This window comes from Anabrus simplex, chromosome 4, assembly GCF_040414725.1.
Source record: "Anabrus simplex isolate iqAnaSimp1 chromosome 4, ASM4041472v1, whole genome shotgun sequence".
Classification (NCBI taxonomy): Eukaryota; Metazoa; Arthropoda; class Insecta; order Orthoptera; family Tettigoniidae; genus Anabrus; species Anabrus simplex.
In genome coordinates this window covers 307,471,583-307,494,999 of record NC_090268.1, presented here as the reverse complement: position 1 = coordinate 307,494,999, position 23,417 = coordinate 307,471,583, and the positions used below count along the sequence as shown (strand labels likewise).

The following is a 23,417-nucleotide window of genomic DNA, read 5'->3' as shown; positions in this document are numbered from 1 at the left end:
TATCGTGGATTCAAAGTTTCTTTTTATGAGTGACAAAACATGGTCTCATCTGAGTGGAAATGTCAATTCACAGAACAATAGGCTCTGGGATACAGAGAACCTGCACATTTTACAGGTGACAGTTCTGCACGATGTGAAGGTGAGTGTATGGTGTACTACTAGTGCCCGATGAATTATCATTATAGCAAGGATTGAATTAATTAACATGAACCCGTTTTCTTCCAACAGTTATATTCACAACATTCTCAAATCATTTTTTGCTGAACTGATTGAAGAAGGAAACAAAGTACGTGGGTGAGTCAATAAATAAGTCGCAAACATGTGTGTGCCTTATACCATTTGAAATTACGTGCGCAAGTTTTGCCAGCATATGTATGCTTGTCGTACGACATCTCGCAGGCACTCAGTCAGACAGAGGCTGTTAGTGCACGTTGACACACGTGTTGCATGACTGCACACGGGAAGAATAGTGTGCGGTTGTGAATTCTTTTGTGGGCCAAAGGACTATCCGCAGAAGTGCATCGCAAAATGCATCCCGTCTATGGTGAAAACTGTTTCTCACAGAAAGCTGTGTTCAATTGGATCCAGAAGTTTAACCATGGAAGGAAAAGCATCAGAGATGGGGAGCGTCCTGGTCGTCCTGCTGAGGTGTCAACTGCAACCACACTGCAGCGTGTGGATCAATTCATCCCAGTGATTTTCGTCTATTTGGGCTCCTAAAAAATCATTTGGGTGGCCGTCATTTTGATGCAGATGATGGCGTAATCTATGAAGTTAACACGTTGGCTGCTACAGCAACCAAAGGATTTCTTTGCTGCTGGCTTTCAAGGACTTGTAAAGAGATGGGATAAGTGCCTGAATGTACAGGGCGAATATGTGGAAAAGTGAAATAAATGTCAGAAAGTTACTTTGATTATTTTTGCCTCAATTCAGTTTTGCGACTTATTTATTGACTCACCCTCATATTTCCAGGATGGTGTGATGGCACATATGGTGCATAACTATACGACAGTTGCAGGAAGTGTCTGATGATGATCAGGTCATCAGTTTAAGGCCTATGGCCCCTTCTTTTGCCTAATTTAAGCACATCTGACTTTTATTTATGACGAAGTCTCAAAGGAAAAGTTTACAGAAATAATTCTCGAACTCCAGAAGAATTAAAAATTACGAACACTGTGCGTTCCATCAGTGTCCATAAATTATGAAGCATGTTTCAAAATCTCATTACAAGATGTGAAGCTTGCATCGCAGGTCAAGGAGATCACTTTCAATATTTTCTGTAGATACTAGTGAGTTCAGTTTCATTAACTAATTTATTTATTTATTTTGAGCATGTATATACCTTGTGAGTTCAGTTTCATTTAGTTTCTATAGGTGTAATCATGCAAACTTGGACAACGAAAAAGAAGGATGAGAGTCGAATACAGGCAGCCAAAATGAAGTTCTTGAGGAGTAAGATACAGAGTAAAAGAGACAAAATAAGGAATGAGAAAATTCGGGAAGAAATTGGAGTGGAAAAATGAATGATAAAATAGAGAAGAGCCGACTAAGATGGTTTGGGCACATAAAGCGAATGAGTGATAAAAGAATGTCAAAACAGGTGATGGAAATGCAAATGCAAGGAAGGAGAGGCCGTGGACGACCACGATTGAGATAGAGGAACACAATCCAACGCAGTATTATAGAAAGAAACCTGGACTGGGATACAGTGTTGAGGAGGAGTGGCGGAAAGACTGAAGAAAGTGGAGAGGAACCATATTTGCCCCTACCTGGCTACAGCTGGGTAAAGGGAAATGATGATGATGATAATGATGATGATGATGATGATGATGAGGTGTAATCATGCCACTTCTTTGAGACGACTACGTCTGTTCGCCATTACGGGCACTGTGCTCACCGTCGCCGCTTCTCTATGCTCCTATGCCTCAGTATTCTGCTATGCAGTCTTAAAATATACTCCCTGTACAAAGAATTATTACTTTCTTTTCACAATTTCAGTTGCATTCAGAAATTAGATCTTCAACTAATTAGATAACGTACAGTGGTGATTTCTTTACATATCTCACTGCTTTTTGCCAGTCTATCATTTTATGATACAATATGAAGATGATCTACGATTCATTATTTAATTTTAACCTAAAAACTTGACAGGTGTTACAGTGGCCTAAAAAAGAAAGCACTAAGCAACTCGCACCTCTATGGATAAAAAGTATTTCTCCATCCACAGAGCTCCATCGACTTACAATACAGGGTCCAACAGGAGAGAATTGTAAGACAAATAAATTGTTCAACTTCTTGACCAATTCAACAATGTATGTTATAGTTCTTAATGTAAGATAAACGTTCATGGATCTTATGGCTGTAATCATAATAGAGTCATTTGCAAGTGAGAATGGAGCACTAGCAGTCCACTGTAGTCTTTGATTAAATATATCAATATATTATTTTAATCCTCATCTTTTGCATTTCCTTTCCTTTTTTATTAATTCGAGAGTAAGGTTAGGCTTTATGTGAAACTGAATATTGCATACTTCTGATATCCTCTGAGCTACCCTCATAAAACTTTGCTCCAGCTTCCATGCACTTTCTCTCCAGTCTCAGCTTTTATTGTAACTTTATTATTTGAGTCCCTCTTATAGCAAATGATAACTTGCAAACTTTTTTGTATGGAATAGCTTTATTACCAGTTCATTTATATTGTAAAATTAATAAAAAAGCACCGAATTCATTATTAAAAGTAATATTTTATAACATACTTAGCAGCATAAGGAAATGATTTGCCTAAGGGATGGTACAACAATGTCAGCTGCTCCCTTTCTAATTAAAGGTAAGCACATAATGCAGGATTGATGCAGAAAAAATGCAATGGTACTATAATTTGTATTTGGATAGACAAAGTCCAATACATGAGTGATATGCGTCCAAAGAACACCATGCTATGAGATGAGACAAAAACGTACGTAATTCTACTTGTGATATTCATTGCTGCTGCTTGTTCCCTGGGCAGTGGAGTGCTGCTGAACACAATGACAAAAAAGGGAGCTAGAGGAACAACAAACAACAACCTTTTTCTCTTTATCTTATTCTTCTAAGCAAATATAAGGTACAACTATATTATACTATAATATACTTTGATTTTCAGTTACTGTACATCTCATTCCACTAAAACTGGAATGGATTTATTTTTAATATCTTAAGGATATATTAACCAAATTTAAAGTACCTTGCATAAAGACAAATAATACTAATAATAAAATAATAAACATTCTTGTCACTTTTCTAATAATTGAAAAACATTAAAAATACACATGGAGTTTTTAATTTTCCGCATTCAGCCTACACAAACTATGACTTCCCAAACGACAATGAGTCATCACTTTACACTATGTACACAAACAGTTAATATCTGAATATAATTACAATGAATTGCAACATTCATCCAGTCTATGAAAGATCCAATGAGGGAGATTATTTTGAACATATCAATCAGCTGTGCCTAACACAGAGATGATGCACTTGGAATGGTTCTTACTGGCAAGTAGAAGAAGGTCACTAGGCTACAGCTTCAGATGAAACAATCACAAATGTTCATATTAAAAAGGGGAATGAATACCCTACCTCTCTGCCATTTTTGCACACGCATTGTTTGCTCACACACGCTACACTATTACACTAGGCGCACTTCACTTTGGTGGGTACGGATTGATGACCGTGGCGGCAACGGCCGCTGCCTGCTGGCTCGCTAGCACAGCCGCTGCAACCAAGAAACATGCACATTAGCTCGCCTCCTCTCTCTCTTGGGTTAGTTAATTAGCTATATACATACATCCTCTCACAGTGAGTCAGTTAAGAGCATACTTCCGACCAAACAAATGATCCGTGCGCCATGGTACTAAAGGGAAGGGAAAACATAAGTTATTTTCTGAACTGTGGTTTAGTAGGCACTAAGCTACATCAGAAGAAAAAATTTGTGATTGTATCGTATAAATGCATGTACAAGGAAAACATTATTGTGTATGCAAGTTTAGTATGTAAGTAATTTTTGTTTACGATTCCTTTTTTTCAAGAAAGAAAAGAATGAAATTGTACACACGTACCATACAAAGTGAGATGAAATGTTTACTACAACAGGGCGAATCTACACAAACTGGCAGTGAAAATTTAAAATAAATACGTTTCTTGGCATACCGACTAATGGAAGACTAAAATACTGGTGCCACGAATTCAATCACCATTAAGCAATGTACAAAACTTAGTGGTATTATCTGACAAATAAATTTCAACTAGCATCCGCTGCTTGTAATGCCTATTTCTTAGTAAACACTCTCCTTTACTTGCTATGACATCACAAATTCATTTATGCACAACTAATACACGAATATGTTTTGAAAGTACGAAATCAAGAAAGTTATTGGTGCCTACTGCCACTCAATAATGCCACAAGAAATATCACAGACTTCTCTAAAAACCTACAATATTTTACTGCAAGTACAATATTTATAGTAATATAACAATGATATTTTTGGTAACAAAATATGACTGCGAGCTCTCTGGAATGAGGGTGTGTTAGTAAATATGAAGATGTCACCAATATGGTGTACTGTATGTTTCATGTGCCACTCTCATGGCAACGACTAGCTACTACTGGAGGTCACAAGGCAAGCTAGGAGGCAAGCCTACTCTTACTATTGTCAGGGCCGGACCATAGGCTTACCTCCATATGGTGCTGGATACTGGCTTGCCAGTATGGGATAGCCCAACCCGACATGCGTGTGATGATGCGTGTGAACATGGCGCTGAGGAGGTGGCGATCGCGCTTCCTTGCCATCGCCAGTTGACTGCTTGCTCGTAGGCACCCCGCTGCCCGGCCCGCTTGCAGCCGATACTGGTGGACCTTGAGGACCTCCTTGACCTGGTGAAACTCCCACTGGTGGCACTGCTACACTGGAAGGAGATGCACCTGCCGTCACCGTCTTTGGTGTAGGTGATTTTATTGCACGCTCCTGCAGCTCATGGATCTTGTGTGATGAATAGTACTGATTGGCATGATGTTGGAGCAGATCCAAGGTCTTAGTGGGACCCGAAGGGGGACGTGACAGATCTTCTGGGGCATGTGGGTACCGTGGCAACTGAGGATGGAGATAGGGGTTAGCTCCGTATCCAGGTACCAACATACTGCGATACATTGGGTGACCTGGATCAAAAGGCAAAGTTCCATAGTGAGGAGGGGCCTGCATGTAACTTGGATGATGTATGTAAGCATAAGAAGAAGTAGGAGGTGGAGGAGGACCTTGAGTCTCCATTGTGGGCTTGACACCTTCTTGTTTTATTTTATCATCTTTCTTCTCCTCTGGTGGTTTATCTTTATGTTTATGACTCGGACTAGGCATTGTAGGCTTTGACAATGGAACTGAGCTTTTGGGTGATGGCTCTGGAGGTCCTTGGGACTCCTTCCGTCTCTGTTGCTCTGGATACAAGTAATACCTTCTCAAGTCTTCCTGTTGTTGTTGCTGCTGTTGTTGTTGAGATGATTGCTGCTGCTGTTGTTGCTGCTGAGGTGGCTGTTGAGGCTGTTGCTGCTGCTGTTGTGGAGGTTGTGGCTGTTGACGTGAATATACATATGGATTCATCTGGTTTTTCATTTCAATACTCTCCTTCAGAATCTGATGGTTTTCATTCTGATGTTTTTCTTTCAATCCCGGTTCTAGTTTCACCTTATTGGGATTTGGTACTTGAATTGGACTAGGAACAGTAGGTAAAGGCTTTACATGCTCAGCAGGACTAGGGCTCTTATCTTCCTTTCCCACAGACTCTTTCCCTTTGTCTTCACTTGGCATAACAGCCATTGGATAACTGGGTTCTAAATTGTACGGATAACCAGGTACATAGCCATATGGATAATACTGCTGAAGTATCTTCTGTTGATATTCAGCACTGTTAGTATTGTCCTTCTTGTCTTTTTCCCCAGCTTTATTTTCCACAATTTTATCTCCCCCTCCGTCTTTGGGTTTTCCATCCTGTTGCACTGATGGCACAAGATAAGGAGGCTGCCCATAAAAGGGATACATTCCATAATGGGGCATGGCATGAGGTGAAGGACCTTGTCCGACATCATTCTTTTTGTCCCCTGTTTGTCCTTTGTTCTTCCCATCACCAACTTCTGATTCCAACACTGGAGCTGCATCATCTGATATGTCAGAGTATGCTGGACTCTGAACGTCTTCGCGACCTGAAGAGTCCATGCCAAAAGAAGGTTGCTCTGGCTGAGGATGTGGACTTCCTGCTGGGGATTTACGATTCTTCTTTTTGTGCCCAGGTAGTTTCGCTCTATCCTTTTTGTCATCAGGCATAAGTGCAGCAGTTGGCTTCACCTTAAATTGAGGTGGCTTATTTACAGATGGCAGCTGAGGTTGTGGTATGGTAATAGGTTGAGGCTGCACTAGAGGCTGCACCAAAGGCTGCGCAAGTGGTTGCGACTGTTGATGAGGTTGTGCTGGCTGTTGCGATTGTACTGGTGATTGAGGAGGGGCTTGCGGTTGAACTGGAGATTGTGATAATGGAAGTTGTGGCTGAGGCTGACTCGAGGCCCCAGTTACACTCACTGCTCGGATTGTGGAAACGGGTGCATTAGTATTTGCTGCAGTGGCTGGAGGCATTACCTGCTTGTTTCCACAAAACACATTCACTGGAAAGTCTTCCACTGGGGGAGGTCCAAACCTTAAAACACCAGGTTTCACAACAGTCTTATTTGCATCAGAATTAGGTAGAGTATTATTTATAGCAGGAACTGAAGCAGGGACTAGCTCAGAGGTTGGTGTTGCAACCTGAGCTGGTGATGTTGGAACAGGCGGAGCAGTCGGGGTCACAGGGGTTGGAGGAGATGCAGGTAGACTAGGTGGATCCTGAGAATTCAGTACTGTGGGCTGAGTCACAGCAGGAAGGCTATTCACATTATTTGTATTTGCTGTAACCACCTCCTCTTTTCTCTGCGGTTGTTGTTGTTGCTGCTGCTGCTGTTGCGACTGCTGCTGCTGTTGTTGCTGCTGCTGCTGCTGCTGCTCTGGTACTTTCTCGGGCGACTTTACAGAAGGTGCAGGACTAGGAGCTTCAGCATTACTCTCGCCATTCTCTGAGGTGCTGATTGCATCCTTAGGGTCATCCTCTTCTGCTGACCCATGAGCATGGGACTGGTGATACTTGAGGCCATTGATATGCTTGTATTTTTTCGAGCAGTTTGGTTCAGGACACTCAAGCAGCACAGGAGAGGACGGAGGACTGCTGGTGCCTGCAGGGGCCGCAGAGCGGTTCTTCTTGCCCGGTCCAGGAGAATCCTCATCAGGAGTGCGCCCCTTCCGCTTGGTGTTTGGCTCTGGTCTTGGAGAAACAAATGGTGTTGGAGATCCAGTCCCTGCAGTTGTATTTGGACTCGAACTAGAGCTGGAACCCGTCCCTCCACCACGTCTGCCTTTTGCACCACCATTTCGAAGCTTACTATGAACAGATGATCGTGTCTCAGTGAAGTTACTAAGATCTCCACCAGGATTTGTACTAGCTGCAGCTCGTCCTCTCTTCCCCCGACCTTTCGGAATTCTGGCATCTAGGTCACTCGTAGGCGAATCACAGAACCTGAAAATGCACAAACAACATTAATTTTATTCACCAATTAAAATAAGCATAATTCAATCCATAGGAAGAACATTTAATAGATGTGCTGTATTACCTTGGGGGTGCCCAGTCATGCCTCGTGCAGTCGAGTAAAGTGCCAACATAGGTTTTACCCCTCCATGTAACATTCACGACCAGAACTCCTGGAAAAAAAGAGAGGAATTTTCTTTGAAACATTTCACTACAATTTAATTCAGAAAACTACTGCAAAACATATCACGGAAGATTCTGATCTCTTAACTATCACCACATTATTTTCATTAGAAGAATTTACTTAAACTGTTCAATAAATTGTTTTCAATAACATTTGATTGTTCATAATTCAACAGAAATATACTTGGTAATGAGTAGAGTTAAATAACTATCAGAGACATTTTCTTTGTTACTTAGATAAGCAGTTGGAGACAAATAACCCTTTTATTTTGGATGTTAATTTATGCCACATCAAAATAATTAAGGGGTCTGGTGAAAAAGAGGCACATGCCATAACACCTTCAGTTTTGGGGAGAACGGAGTTTGTGTAAAGACTATTGCATTAAAAATGAGGCATGGAATTGAAATTATTGAAACTTTTTCTTGAAAGAGACAATATTACACACAATATATTAAATATGGCTAAAATATAATCACATACTCTGCATCTATTACACATTTTAATGAAAAGCAGAGGCATGAATCTGTGGTATGAGCCTACCGTTACGTACACAATATTTTGTTAGAGGAAAGATTTTGAGAATAAAGTATCAGCTTAACAAGATGGTGGGGGACAACGTTGCTCAACATCCGTAGGTTTTAACCTACAGGGCCTCACGGCTATGACAATCGTGGAACGAACTTAAATAATAGTCCTTCTGGGGACTCACATTCACATTCACATTCACACACCCGAACCTTCGGCTCTGTATTAACCATCTGCCAACTTAACATAGAAGGCATTAGTAAGGCAAAAAGTGAATATTTATCCAAGATCCTTCATGAACTCTCCATGGATGTGGTTGTACTCCAGGAAACTCACACTGAAGATGACCAGCAATTGAAACATAGGGGTAAAATTCTAGGATGCCAACTAGCGGTAGCAGTGAATGATCCTAAGTATGGCATAGCCACCTTTGTCAAGAACGATATAGCAAACTGTGAAGCAATGGAACACGTTACACACGACGCATTCTTCTCCTCATCTATAAAGGTAGATAATGTCGTTATTACTAACATATATAAGCCACCTAACATCAGCTGGCCAGAGCACAGAATGTTGGTACCTCCAGAAAACAGCATCATTCTTGGAGACTTCAACAGCCACCACACGCTGTGGGGATACGATGAGTGCGATGAAAATGGAGACAGGCTATTTGAATGGATGGATGTAAGCGATCCTTAGCTAGTTTACGATGCCAAGGACAAAGAAACTTTCCACTCTGGTCGTTCGAAAAAAGACTATTCGCCAGATCTCTGTTTTGCCTCCCATAACCTTATGACAACTACCTCAATACACAGACAGGTACTGAACTATTTCCCTCGGAGTCAACACAGACCCATAATCTATAGAGTTGGTCTTCAGATCTCTGTTATTAGGTCTGTACCCATACCTAGATGGAACTTCCAGAAAGCTGACTGGAAGTCATATGCTTTGCACACAGATGCCAACATTAGGTGGATAGCTCCAACGCCAGAAAATTACTGGAGGTTTGTTGGGCTAATAAAATCAGCTGCAAAAAGAACCATTCCTCGTGGCTATCGGAAGGATTACATACCTGGCTGGAACGAGTAAACAAGTCGCTTGTTTGCTGAATACTTACAAGAAAACAGTCAGGGGAAAGCAACTGAACTTCTGAAATCTCTAGATAATGCTAGAAGAGAGAAGTGGATAACAGCAGTACAAGATCTCAACTTCACACACTCTAGTAGAAAAGTGTGGTCATCATCTGTAAACTAAATCCAACTTCCACACCACTGAGGATGCAGACCTCCATTAATGTGGAAACCATAGCACACCACCTGGTCCCTGTATCACGGGCTCAGGGGAATAAGAAATTCACAAAGCAAGTTAAGTCGGAACTAAGGCAGAGAAAAAAAGAAATCCAACCAAATGACCAATATTCAAGTCCGTTTTCCTCAGAAGAGATACAAAAAGGTCTCGACTCCCTTCATAGTGGTAAAGCTGTCGGACTTGATGGCATATTCCCAGAACTTTTAAAGAACTGTGGTCCTGCAACCAAGCGCTAGCTTGCCTCTTTCTTTAGTAATGTTGTGCCTCCGCTGTTTAAGAAAACTAAAATTGTCGCTATCTTGAAATCAGGCAAGGATCCCAAATTACCCCAAAGCTACAGACTTATAGCCCTACTAAGCGTAACTTACAAGCTTCTGGAAAGATTGATCCTTAACAGGATAGCTCCTACGATTGAATGCCTCATTCCAATTGAACAAGCTGGTTTTCATCATGGCCGTGACTGCAGCGATCAGTTGCTTGCTCTGCCTTCCTTTATACAAAATGGCTTTGAGAGGAAGTGTCTCTGTGTTCCTCGATCTTACCGCTGCCTATGACACAGGCTGGAAAGAAGGCCTCCTCCGGAAACTTAGCAGAGCAATACCATGCCTCAAGATCTTCACTCTAATAAAAAATATGCTGGGAAATAGATTTTTCCAGGTTCATACAGAACATGTCCACAGTCGTTTCCACAAACTCAACAATGGTTTGCCACAGGGTTCAGTGCTGTCCCCAATTCTTTTCAACTTATACATACATGACCTTCCAGAAACCACATCTCGCAAGTTCATCTATGCAGATGACATCAACCTCACCATACAAAGAGCAGACTTCAGTGAAGCTAAAGAAATCCTATCCCAGGACCTTGAGAAGATGGACGGTTATTTCACAAAGTGGCGATTGACACCTAGCCCTCTAAAGACAGAAGTAGCTACGTTTCACCTCAGTAACAGGAATGCAAACTACCAACCGACAATCAGGTTCAGAAATCACACACTGCGGTGTAATGCTACCCCTAAAAGCCTCGGTGTAACTTTAGATAGATCCCTAACCTACCGCCATCACCTTCAGAAACTGGCAGCTAAACTGAAAAGTCGTAACAACCTTCTGGGTAGACTAGCTGGAACATCATGGGGTGCAGATGCGAATTCACTGCGAACAACTGCTTTAGCACTAATATATTCTTCAGCTGAATACTGTTCTGCTGTACGGCTGAATAGTTCCCATACTCGTCTGGTCGATGTCCAGCTGCGCCATACAATGAGAATCATATCTGGCACCCTGCACTCCACTCCTGTACAGTGGTTACCTGTACTGAGCCACATTCAATCTCCTCACATCAGACAACAAAATGCTCTTGTCAGATTATGGACTAAGGTGATGATGAACAGCTCACTTCCCATCCACCAGGATGCAGAAGAAAACGGCGTTGCGAGACTGAAATCCCGGAAACCTGCCTGGAAGAAGGCCAGGGAACTAACTGACATACCTTTTAGACCTGACGAAGCATGGAAGCAAGAATGGGCCAGATTACACCCACATGGTCTAATCAACATTGATGACCCAACAGCAAAACCTCCTGGGTTCAACCTCCCATGCACCATCTGGACTAGATTAAACAGGATACGCTGCGGTGTTGGAAGAACTGCGTCTGCACTACACCAATGGAGGTGGTTGGAGTCTCCTTCCTGCAACTGTGGTGCTGAAGTGCAACCCATCAGCCACATCGTGAAAGAATGTCCTCTCCGAGCATTCACTGGACCTATGGAGGAGCTACATCAAGTAACCCCTACGGCACTCACTTGGCTGGAAGGACTTGACATCAGCTTGTGATGAAATCTCAGAGAGGGGTGTGTGTGTGTGTGCGCGCGGGCGCGCGTGTTTTTTTAACCTCCTAGTTAGTCTGTAAATAATCTATATCCATGTATTTAAATATGTTTATATTTTTCTAATAACACTTATATGTAAAATACATTTCAAACAATTGTCAAATGAAGCATCATACGCTAAATAAATAAATAAATAAATAAATAAATAAATAAATAAATAAATAAATAAATAATAAGATGGTGGGTTGTAGAGTAGGAAATTAGTTCAAATTTTATTGATGAATTAAGGTTTATGTCATAAGAACCAGTGATCAGTGAATGGTCTAACAGAGCACTACAATATATCTGGTTCCTCGTCTATCTATCTATCTATCTATCTATCTATCTATGGATTTGAATCCCACGATCAGCAGACAGAAGATGATTTTCTCTACTTTCCCATTTTCACACCAGGCAAATGCTGAGGCTGCACCTTAATTGAGGCCACATCCACTTCCTTTTCAATTGTAGCCCTTTTCCACCCTTGCGTCACAGAAAACCTGTGATGTGTTTGTGTGAGATTAAACCACTAACCTTCATTTAAGTACTTGGAAACTATGAGATTAAAAAAATCAAAATCACAGAAGGCAACCATAATATAAATTCATTGATTGTGAACATATAGAAGTGCTGCAACGCTTTTTTAAAATTATGGAATTAACCCTGATTCGCCCTGGTGTGACGGTTTCATCTGTTGGACTGCCACATCCCTCCAAGGCACTGACAACTAGTGTCCCTCTGGCCTAGTGCACTGGCACTACACATGCTTCAAAGGTGGTTTGCAGTGGTGTCTCAATGGCACACCAGCTGCCAGCATCTTGGGAGAGGTGTGGCAATCCAACCAATGCCCAAACGCTGGTAATTTCATGACTGCAAAAGCCCAAATACACAGTTCAAAAAAATTAGGGGCACATGTTTTGTAACGTCTGGTATGTGAATGTTAATGTGGTAGATGGGGTTCCAATGGTCATACAGCATACCATGAGACCTTAGCTACTCAGGGTATGTCAAATCGAAGTTATACTCCATCTGTCGACGTAGCCATGAATTAAACTGTCACGTGACACCTCAAAACAAAGTGAACAGCGGTGCGTCCATGTGTTGTGAGGTACACAGACTACTGTGGTCATTTGAAAACGTTGTACATAAACCAGCACATCCCATAAGACATCTTAACGAGGTTCACGTCACAATGACCGTCACTTTGATGCAGGAAGTATGGACTTTTCGTCGTGGTGCTGTGGATCTCAATGTCTCTCTGTCAGTTACTCAACGCTTGTGGAATCGATACAATGAGACAGGCCAGTTCACAAGGAGGGTTGGACAAGGTCGTGGACGCATGACAACCCCACAGGACGTCCGATATCTGACCATCTGTGTGTTGCGGCATCGTTCAGCAACTGCCAGAGAACTGCAACAAGACCTCAGGAGGATCACAGGAGTCATGGTGTCTGACCAGACAGTAAGGAACAGGTTAAGAGAAGAATCCTTACGACCCAGACGTCCGGTTCTGAGTATCCCGTTTAACACAGCAACATCGTGCAGCTCGCCTTTGCCTTCTGTTTGCCCATACCCATGTCAACTAGCAACTTCGCCAATGGAGACCTGTGTTGTTCACAGACGAGACCAGATTTCCCGACACAGCGTGATGGATGTCAACGCGTATGGAGATGCCGCGGTGAGCAGTACATCCCAAATGTTGTCCAGGAAGGCAACTGATTCGGACAATCAATCAATCAATCAATCAATCAATCAATCAATCAATCAATCAATCAATCAATCAATCAATCAATCAATCACTACTGATCTCCATTTAGGGCAGTCGCCCAGGTGGCAGATTCCCCATCTGTTGTTTTCCTAGCCTTTTCTTAAATGATTGCAAAGAAATTGGAAATTTATTGAACATCTCCCTTGGTAAGTTATTCTAATCCTTACCTCCCCTTCCTATAAACGAATATTTGCCCCAATTTGTCCTCTTGAATTCCAACTTTATCTTCATATTGTGATCTTTCCTGGGTCCTGTAATAGTATGGGGTGGCGAGTTGGCCGTGCGGTTAGAGACGCGCAGCTGTGAGCTTGCATCCGGGAGATAGTGGTTTCAAATCCCACTGTCGGCAGCTCTGAAGATGGTTTTCCGTGGTTTCCCATTTTCACACCAGGCAAATGCTGGTGCTGTACCTTAATTAAGGCCACGGCCACTTCCTTCCTACTCCTAGCCCTTTCCTCTCCCATCGTCGCCATAAGACCTATCCGCGTTAATGCGACGTAAAGCCACTAGTAAAAACTATATCTGGGTGTGAGGGGTATTGTTTTGTGGAGCATGGCATACGTTCGAAAACATGTTCCCCTAATTTTTTTGAACTGTGTAGTTTGAATAATTATAAACTATAAGATTATTTCTGGCAGGTATAAACATTTAAATTATGGCGTTTTAGCCCAGGAACACTAAAATCATGGTTGTTTTCTGATGACATTTTGTGTTGGTGGGTGGAAAGTAAAGAGGAAGAACAAAAACAGGTGAACATATGTAATGAAGTGAGCAAATGAAACTCAGTAAGGAAACAGCAAAGCTGCCATTGTTACGTGAAGATCATTTTCTTTTTTTTTTGCTACTGGCTTTACCTCGCACCGACACAGATAGATCTTATGGCGACGATGGGACAGGAAAGGGCTAGGACTGGGAAGGAAGCGTCCGTGGCCTTAATAAAGGTACAGCCCCAGCATTTGCCTGGTGTTAAAATGAGAAACCACGGAAAACCATCTTCAGGGCTGCCGACAGTGGGGTTTGAACCCACTATCTCCCTAATACTGGATACTGGCTGCACTTAAGCGACTGCAGCTATCGAGCTCGGTACATGAAGATCAAGGAATGGAAACGATGGTATTATAACAGTCCAGAGGGGACCACTAGAAGTAATAAGAAAATTCCAATACCTTGGGAGTGTGATATCGGAAGATGAAAAAATGACACAGGCGATAATAAACAGAAGAAGGCAGTTAGCTGAGGGATATATGCGAGTGTATGAGGACTGTTATGGAGTAAGGAAGTGTCAATATGATGCAAGGAAATCACTTACAACAACTACTTTCTACCAATCTTGACATATGGATCTGAAAATTGGGTAATGGCCAAAGCTGAGGAAAAGGTGACATGAAATTCCCAGAGTATAGAGGCCAAAGGAAGACAGTACTGATGAGAATGAGAAACAGCAGGTGTATATAGAGTAGGAGAGAAAGAGTAACAATCAAGTGCGAGGTGCTATGGGCACGTGAAAAGAATGGGAGGAATGATGCTCCCAAAGTCAATGCCTGAACTGGAGACTAGAAGGAAAAGACCAACTACTTCGATAGTTCCTTTAGATCTTCTTGTCGGTCGGTCGGTCAGTTCATTTGAGTGATTGCAAAGGAAGAGAGTGGTGAACTTTCATGACATCTTTGATGAAGAACAGTGGAAAGACAGGCAGAGAAGAAAGTAAATGATCCACAATGCAAATGAAGACTAAATTGGACAAGGGGACTGATGATGATGATGATGATGATGATGAAGATGATGATGATGATGATGATGATGATGATGATGATGATGATGATGATGGATTCCCAGCAATTTGCAATCACCATCCTACAAATTAATCACAAGGAAAATACTGAATACATACTTTACGTTTCAATGTTTATACAGAACAAGCAGTACAGGATATCAAAAGAGGGATTTGGGATGGGAATCACAATCCAAAGAGAGGAAATCAAAACTCTTGAGATTTGCTGAAAATATTGTTATTTTATCTCAGTCTGCAAAAGATCTGGAGAAATTGCAGAGTCATATGGACAAAGTCTTGGAGAAGGAGCACAAGATGAAAAATAAATCCAAAACAAATGTATTAGAGTGTATTCGAACTAAGTTAGGTGATATAAGAAATTAGATTAGGAAAGGAAGTATTAAAGGAAGTAAACAAGTATTTTTCCTTGGGTAGTAGAAGAACTAACGACGGCAGAAGCAAGGACGATATAAAATTTGTAGGAGCACAAGCAAGGAAGGCCTTTCTTAAGAAAATTAATTTGCTCACTTCAAACACTACTATACAATCATATTAGAAATGGATTCTGAAGACCTTTGTCTGGAGTGTGGCATTGTGCTGGAGTGAAAAATGACAATATCTAGTTCAGTAAGATAACAAAAACTTCTCAAATGTGATGTTACAGAAGAATGCTGAAAGTAATATGACTAGATTGAATTGCAAATAAAAAGAATCAAATTGGTGGGAGCAAAATAATCTGGTAAGATTTGACCAAAAGGGTAGACTTGTCAATAGGACGCACCCCGAATGTGTTCAGTTAGTTTTTGAGGGAAGTGTAGCTGGTAAGAATGGCAAGGGTAGATCAAGGCAAAAATAGCTACATCAGACCCGTCTATGAACTGATGACCCAAACAATTACAACAATCAGCATTGTACAACTAATTACTTACCGCCTTCTGTTTCGTGCCAAACAATGCCTTCCAATGTGACACTGGTGCCAGGTTCACATGGACCCAAGCAATCTGGCTCAGTTATGGTGCCCACACTGGTTCCCACACACACGTCCAGCATATCCTAAAATAACAAGAGAATATTAAAATATTGTATGCGTACTTATGAGTTTGATTCATCCTCACCTCAAAATAAAATTAAAACACAATGAAACTACTATATTCCATTTTAAAACAGACATATATGACTGTAATTAAACTAGTCAGTATATTTTACACCATTCTAAAAATTACACTAATATATACTGTACAGTACTAATGATAAATTTCAAGACGTCTAAAAACATCTATACTGTATTGTAAATAAATTGGTCATTCTAGTTTCTGATCAAAACTTGCCTGTATTAAGATATTCATTAAAATAATTTTATTGACAAATCGTATTAACCCTCAACTTGTCAGGTTGTATTTCAGAGTTGTACATTGTGAGGGGATGTCACAGAGACCACCAATGGATTAGACTATTTTTACAGATAGCCAAACAGGGCAAATAATTAATTAAGGATGTGTGCATTCATTGTTAAGTTTATTTCCCATATGGTGTACACTCATCAATACAAAGAGTGAGGATCGGTCCGAGATATCAATTGAAAATTTTACAACATAAGTTACATCTTTGAACATGTACAATAGTTCTGAACCATGAGGAGACTTATAAATTAAGAGGGTAGACAAAATAAATGTGTGGATAACAACTGTGAAAGGGGACGTATTTCAATTTGAGAATATTCCAGCTCACAATTTGAGGTTTCAAGACTTCTGGATTAGTTCAGAGGTTTAGAAATAAGTCTTGATTGAAGATGATCAGTTTTAAAATGGATACAGCTATCAACATTAATAACTAGCGGGCAGATTTTTATGATATATCATATTTGTTCTAAGAGCTTTGTTTCAATTTCTAACTGTGTTAAACATATGCGTAGGTTTTCTCACTGCAGGTATTTATTTCACCTTAGAAGTGATATTTGTCATATTCTGCAGTAAATTACTGGTACATGAGTGGCAAACTTACATATATTACTACTGCAACAGGTAGCTAGTGTCTTTCTATGGAAGGAATATTTTTCAGCTTTAGTCTATTTTTAGCAGGTAACAGTAAAAGCATGGACAAAAAGGAGGCTTATTGGAAATTCCAAATGAGCCCAACCTTGACAGTGAAAGATTTGGAATGTCTTAATTTGTCTTAATCTCACTCTTACCTGAATGGTCTTGTTACAGAGATTTTTGCTTATTGGAAAAGTGAGGGCACCTGAACTAACATCTCCTCCACCCTTCAACTGTTCTTGGCTTGAGACTGCAATTTCAGTTTTCCTGTGTGATTTCAGCATGCCTAAAGGGAAGTGTTCAGAGTGCAAAACTGAGGCAATTTGTTCAAGAATTTGGGAGACAGACTTTTCGTAGTGATAGTGTTATTTTATAATGTAAACTCTGTGAAGTTAAGGTATCGGCTCAAAAACGTTTTAATGTGCAAAAAACTGTCATACCAGTAAGCATCAAAGGCGTTCAACAAGATTTTCTGCCGCGGGGAAGAGGCAGCATCTGCTTTTTGAGGGAGCTTCTTCAAATACCGTCTTGTTAGATAACACTTAGGAATTTTGTAAAGATCGCTGCATGAAGATGGTTACTGCCAATATTCTTATAAAATAAGCTTCAGATCCTTCTTAGAAAGTACATCAGTCAACCAATTCCTAAAAAATCAACACTTAGAAAATATATATAGGCCTATCCTCTTGCTATGAATTGTGTTTAAAAAAAAAAAAAATTGTAGTTCTCAACAATCAGATATGTTTCGATGGACAAAATAACCGATATAGATGGGAGATGTGTAGCTAACGTTTTTAATGGTGTAATGAAAGAGGACCAGCCTAGTGAAGTGTTTCTTCTCCCGTGTTAAGTTCTGGAGAAAGTAAATCATTCTGCCATTGCAGTTGCTGTATGATGGTGCTATAAAGCTACTCTGGCAAGATGGTGTAAAGAGGGAAAACATTCTACTGTTTGTAACCAATGATGCCCTATACATGACCAAGGCAGACAGAGTGGCAGAAGATATTGGAAGTAACTACCCCAACGAGACAGGTTTATTTCTAATAGGAAGAAAATGTTACTGAAAGCTCCACTTCCGAGTACAGAAGATGAAAGAAACAGCCCCTGCTCTATCTCTTCCTCCTCAACCTATCTTTATTCAGTGGGAGACATGGCTTAAATCCTACTCAGTATTATTGCAGAAATTATGCCTCCTTCAAGAGGGTATTTCTCAAGAGTTTGATTCTTCTGATTCATTGTGTATTAAAATTGTGCAAGATGTGATTTCTTCAAAGAGCTTTGTCAGAAACTTTGCATACAACATCAAACTTCGGCACATTGTCAAGATCAATTACTCATCTTGAAACTGAAGGACTTCCACTTTGTGATGCACTGGAAATTGTACGACGAACTGAAGATGATCTAAAGCAAATAAAAGGTGAAGTGGCTGATACACTTAGTGCAAAACTGAAAAGAGTGCTGTTGTCTAACGTAGGTTATTCTATGCTTTGTAAGATAAGTCATGTTTTTTGTGGACATGATGCAAAATTTGAGGATTCTGAACAACAATTTTCCCCAGATGAAATATCTTTATTCAAATTTGCTTCAATAACATCACGTAATGTTGAGCAGAGTTTCTCTAGGTATAAAAACATCCTGCCTGACAACCGAAAAGGCTTCCGGTTTGCCAACTTGAAAATGCAAGAGATTATCCAGTGTAATTTCATTAAAAGTGGGAACTTATGCCAGGTATGGATATTTTACTCTCACTTTTATAAATAATTTACTGATTAAACACTAGCCAAACACTCTGTCACTGATTGTTCCATTTTTGTTTTGTTTTTGTTTATTTCCACGGTATATTAACTTGCTACAGCTGAAGGCAAACTGGAACAAAGAACTTTCTGATAGATGATACTAATAATATGTACTCAAAAATGTTTATGAGATGTTAGTTATACGTGAATTAATTAAACTGTAAGATCACATTTTTATACATAACTTCATTAATGTGTTAGGTCATATGTTTGTCCTTTGGGGTCATATTTTAATGCTTTTTAGGTTATATTTGCTTGCATATTTTAAATATTTTTAGGTCATTAAAATCCATCCCCTACAAATAACTTAATATTTACACAATCATGAAAATTCTATTTCCAAAATGCATTTTTAATTCACAAACAGATCAATGGTTTGATAAGTGGGCACAATGGTTATCAAAACAATTAACTGCAGGGTACAATGGAAACACTGATCTTACTAGGTGGGTGTGGCATTGAAAGGTGTGCAGACATTCGTAGACAAAACATTGTGCAATCCAACAGAGTACTGGCCAATGCATGTAGGAGAATGTGTTGTACCATGAGCATAGTGAAGCTTGGAACATATAGTATTTATTGTTCTGCTATGTAGAAAATTCCAACTCAACCAAATTGTAAAAAATGTCAGTAGGTAACACAAGACAGTTATGTTAACATAAACCAGCAAGGGTGCTGTGAAAAAAAAACTCTGTAACAAAGAAACTAAATTGTGCTTGTGACTATAACTGACCTGCTGTGTGTTTCTTATCATCTGATATGTAAATGTATACAAAGTGTAACAATAAGGTAGGCCGAACAACTTTAAGGGCACATTTCTCATACATAGACCCTACATGGGTCCAAAAACACTTTATTTCCGTGTCACAACCCATAGTGCATTAATCATGGGAAACTCACAGGAACAGAACGTACCAGCTTACCACATGAAACTTTTTCTTACATGCAATGTTCAAACTAGCCTCCGTGGAAAGGAACCGACCTTGACTTTAATTAAGGTACAGGTGTTAAGTCAAACACGGAAAACCATCTTCAGGGCTTTCGACAGTGGGGTTCGATCCCACTATCTCACTATCCCACTATCTGCGCGCTCCTAACCGCATGGCCAACTCGCTAGGTAACTGAAATGGTGCACAGTACTCTAACTGAAGTCTAATTCATACTGTATGTATTGTATTTATTGTTGAATTTAGATTTTTATTTTGTACTGTAATGTTAATAGTTAAAAGTACTGTATAGAAAACTGCAAAAGAACTACAGCAAGTAGTTAATTCATTTTCAGGATTATCCGTATCTTCGGCCATCCGTCGGAACCGATCCCGTCTGAGCTGGATAAACGGGGTTCCAAGTGTACGAAGGGTGCGTGGCCAGTTAGAAACCGAGTCTTCGTTTTAAAGACGCCTCCAAGGAAGATTTGGGACTCCTAGCTGCTAAGAAAGTATTGCTAGCGATGAGGATTCCTGGCAGTTGATTGTACAAAACGGATTCCAAGCGGCAAAGAAAAACCAAAACAAACAAAAAACCGAACAAGCTTTACGGAAAGACCATCTAATTCGGTTGTCCTTACTAAGCATCATAATTCAAACACAAATGTTACACATTCACGGCTGGTAAACCGTTTCCATTATGGCATTGATCAATCAATAAAAGATAAAATGACACCAAAAAACCAAACCCCATGGCTCAACAGCCCCGAAAGGCCATGGCCTACTAAACGACCGCTGTTCACCCGAAGGTGAGGTGTCATGTGGTCAGCACGACGAATCCTCTCGGCCGTTATTCTTGGCTTCCTACACCGGGGCCGCTATCTCACCGTCATATAGCTCCTCGACTGCAATCATCATACCTGCCAACTTTACAAAACCAAAAACCAGGAGATTTTGATTTGAAAATCAGGAAAAATCAGGAGAAATCAGGAGATAAAATTGGTCAAAATTGCTTATTCTACATGTCTTGTGCAACACAGTACTACGATATATTTATAAGACTTATTGTCTCAAAGCCCGACTGTTGCTATACGAAGCTACAAGGCTAAAAATTACACATCTCTATTCCCTCACAGGAAGTACGTGAGTGGGATGATCGGTCTCTGATAAGCCTACCAAAAATAGTATGAACTCATGCTCCACATGTATGAATCAGTCATGCACTTAGATGCCATTACTTAGAAATGCAAAAATTAATATATTGCATAAAGCGCCCGCGCAATTATGCGAAGCGCAATGCTACTTGGATCAAATAAGTAGCTGATGTCCCCGTGTTTCGCTACAGAATTCTCAGAAAGACTGTCCTTATAGTTTTCCCAACTGAAGTCAACATGTCCTTACGACGACGCCAGTATGAATGTCGCGATTAAAAGCAATGCTTTCATACGAAATATTCGATAAAATGAAAACAGCACATTTTCTCACTTTTACCGAAAAGTACTGCGGTGTCAATCTATCAGTTCAAAGTTTCAGAGCTAGAATGACCAGGCTGCAGACAGCCGCGAACACTCCTGTGTAATTATTCTGTTTAAGTGTGCACACTGCTCATTCAAATCACCACCTCAGAGTAGGGATCGAATAGCTGGAATACTATGATGATCCAGTGTGTTACGTACCAGTAGTATCAGAAAATTTATGAACCAGAAGAATGGCATGCTAAACAAGAGAGAGATCTAACTCCTCACTCCCCAGCTTCTTCCCGCTGTTATACTTGAAACGCAGCAGTAATCCTGTCTATCTATATATATAAAGTAGCTTGTCCTGACTGACTGACTGATTCATCATCGCCGAGCCAAAACTACTGGACATAAAGAAATGAAATTTTGGAGATATATTTATATTAAGATGTAGGTGCTCGCTAAGAGAGGATTTTTGGATATTCCGTCGCTAAGGGGGTGAAAAGGGGGGTGAAATTTTAAAATGAGTGTGTCTATATCTCAAAACTTTAAAAGTTTACAGATGTGAAAATTGGTATTTAGAATCTTCTTTAAAAATAAGGAAACATGTATTTTTTTGTTTTGAGACAATCCCAATAGGAGGGGCACAAAAGGGTGAAAAAGGGGTTGAATGCCTTTAATCGGGATACCGGTACTTATATCTCAGAAACTGAAGATATTACAGACATGAAAATTGGTACTTTTGATCTCTTTTAAAAATAAAGAAACACGTATTTTTTTGTTTGGGGGAAATCCAATTAATGGGAGGGTGAGAAGGGGGTGAATTTTTAAAATGGGTGCATCTATATCTCAAAACTCTTAAAGTTTACAGATGTAAAAATTGGTACTTAGAATCTTAATTAAAAACAAAGAAACACGTATTTTTTTGTTTTCGGAAAATCCCAATAGGAGGGGTGAAAAGGGGTGAAAACGTGGTTGAATGACTTTCATGAGGATACTTATATCTCAGAAACTGAAGATATTACAGACCTGAAAATTGGTGTTTAGGATCTCCTTTAAAAATAAAGAAATACATATTTTTTGTTTTTGGAAAATCCAATTAATGGGGGGTGTGAAAAGGGGGTGAATTATTTAAATTGAGTCTATCTATATCTCAAAACTTTTAAAGTTTAAAGATGTAAAAATTGGCATTTAGAATCTCCTTTAAAAATAAAGAAACACGTATTTTTTTGTTTTCGGAAAATCCCAATTGGAAGGGTGGAAAAGGGTGAAAAAGCGGTTGAATGCCTTTAATGAGGCTACTTATATTTCAGAACCTGAAGATATTACAGACCTGAAAATTGGTATTTGGGATTTACTTTTAAAATAAAGAAACAGGTATTTTTTTGATTTTGGAAAATCCAAATAATGGAGGGTGAAAAGGGGGGTGAATTTTTAAAATGAGTGTGTCTACATCTTAAAACTTTAAAAGTTTACAGATGTAAAAAAATGGTATTTAGAATCTTCTTTAAAAATACAAGAACACGTATTTTTTGCTTTCTTTAAATCCCAATAGGAGGGGTGTAAATGGGTGAATAATGGGATGAATGCCTTTAATGAGGATACATATATCTCAGAAACTGAAAATATTACGGAACTGAAAATTTGTACATGGGAGCTCCTTTAAAAATAAGGAAACACGTATTTTTTGTTTTTGGAAAATCCAATTAATGGGGGTTAAACAGGAGTGACAAACTGGGGTGAATTTTTTGGAAGACTATATCTACAGAATATCTGAGAAACGTAAAATGTTATAGACGTAAAAAGTGGGTATTTGGAATCTCCTGTAAATGTAAAGAAAGATAGGTGATTTGTTTTCGGAAACTCCACGTAAGGGGAAATAAAAAGGGGTGAAATTTTAAAAAGCGAATTTCTACAGTATATCTCAAAAACTTAACATGTTACAGAAGTGAAAAATGGTATTTTTATCTCTATTAAAAATAAAGAAACTTGTATTTTCAGCTTTCGGAAATACCACTTGGGTGGAAGGGGGGGGGGTAAAAGTGACTGAAAATGGTGTTGAATTCTTTTAATTAGGCTACTGATATCTCAAAAATGAAGATATTACAGACGTGAAATCTGCTTTGGAATCTGCTTTAAAAGTAAAGAA

At 39.8% G+C, this 23,417-nt stretch overlaps 1 protein-coding gene across 4 annotated transcripts in view; it reads right to left on the bottom strand.

Annotated features, from left to right (window-relative positions):
* Positions 1–2,636: 2,636 nt before the first annotated feature.
* The window catches only part of sbb (scribbler), a 364,549-nt gene continuing 343,768 nt past the window's right edge, over positions 2,637–23,417 (bottom strand). For all 4 annotated transcript variants that reach the window (XM_067145663.2, XM_067145665.2, XM_067145664.2 and 1 more), the window contains 4 exons: positions 15,986–16,109; positions 7,721–7,808; positions 4,715–7,626; positions 2,637–3,754 (listed from right to left, as the gene is read on the bottom strand). In XM_067145663.2, the coding sequence (XP_067001764.2) occupies positions 3,684–3,754; positions 4,715–7,626; positions 7,721–7,808; positions 15,986–16,109 (3,195 nt within the window). In that variant the 3' untranslated portion in view covers positions 2,637–3,683. The remainder of the gene's footprint in view (positions 3,755–4,714; positions 7,627–7,720; positions 7,809–15,985; positions 16,110–23,417) is intronic.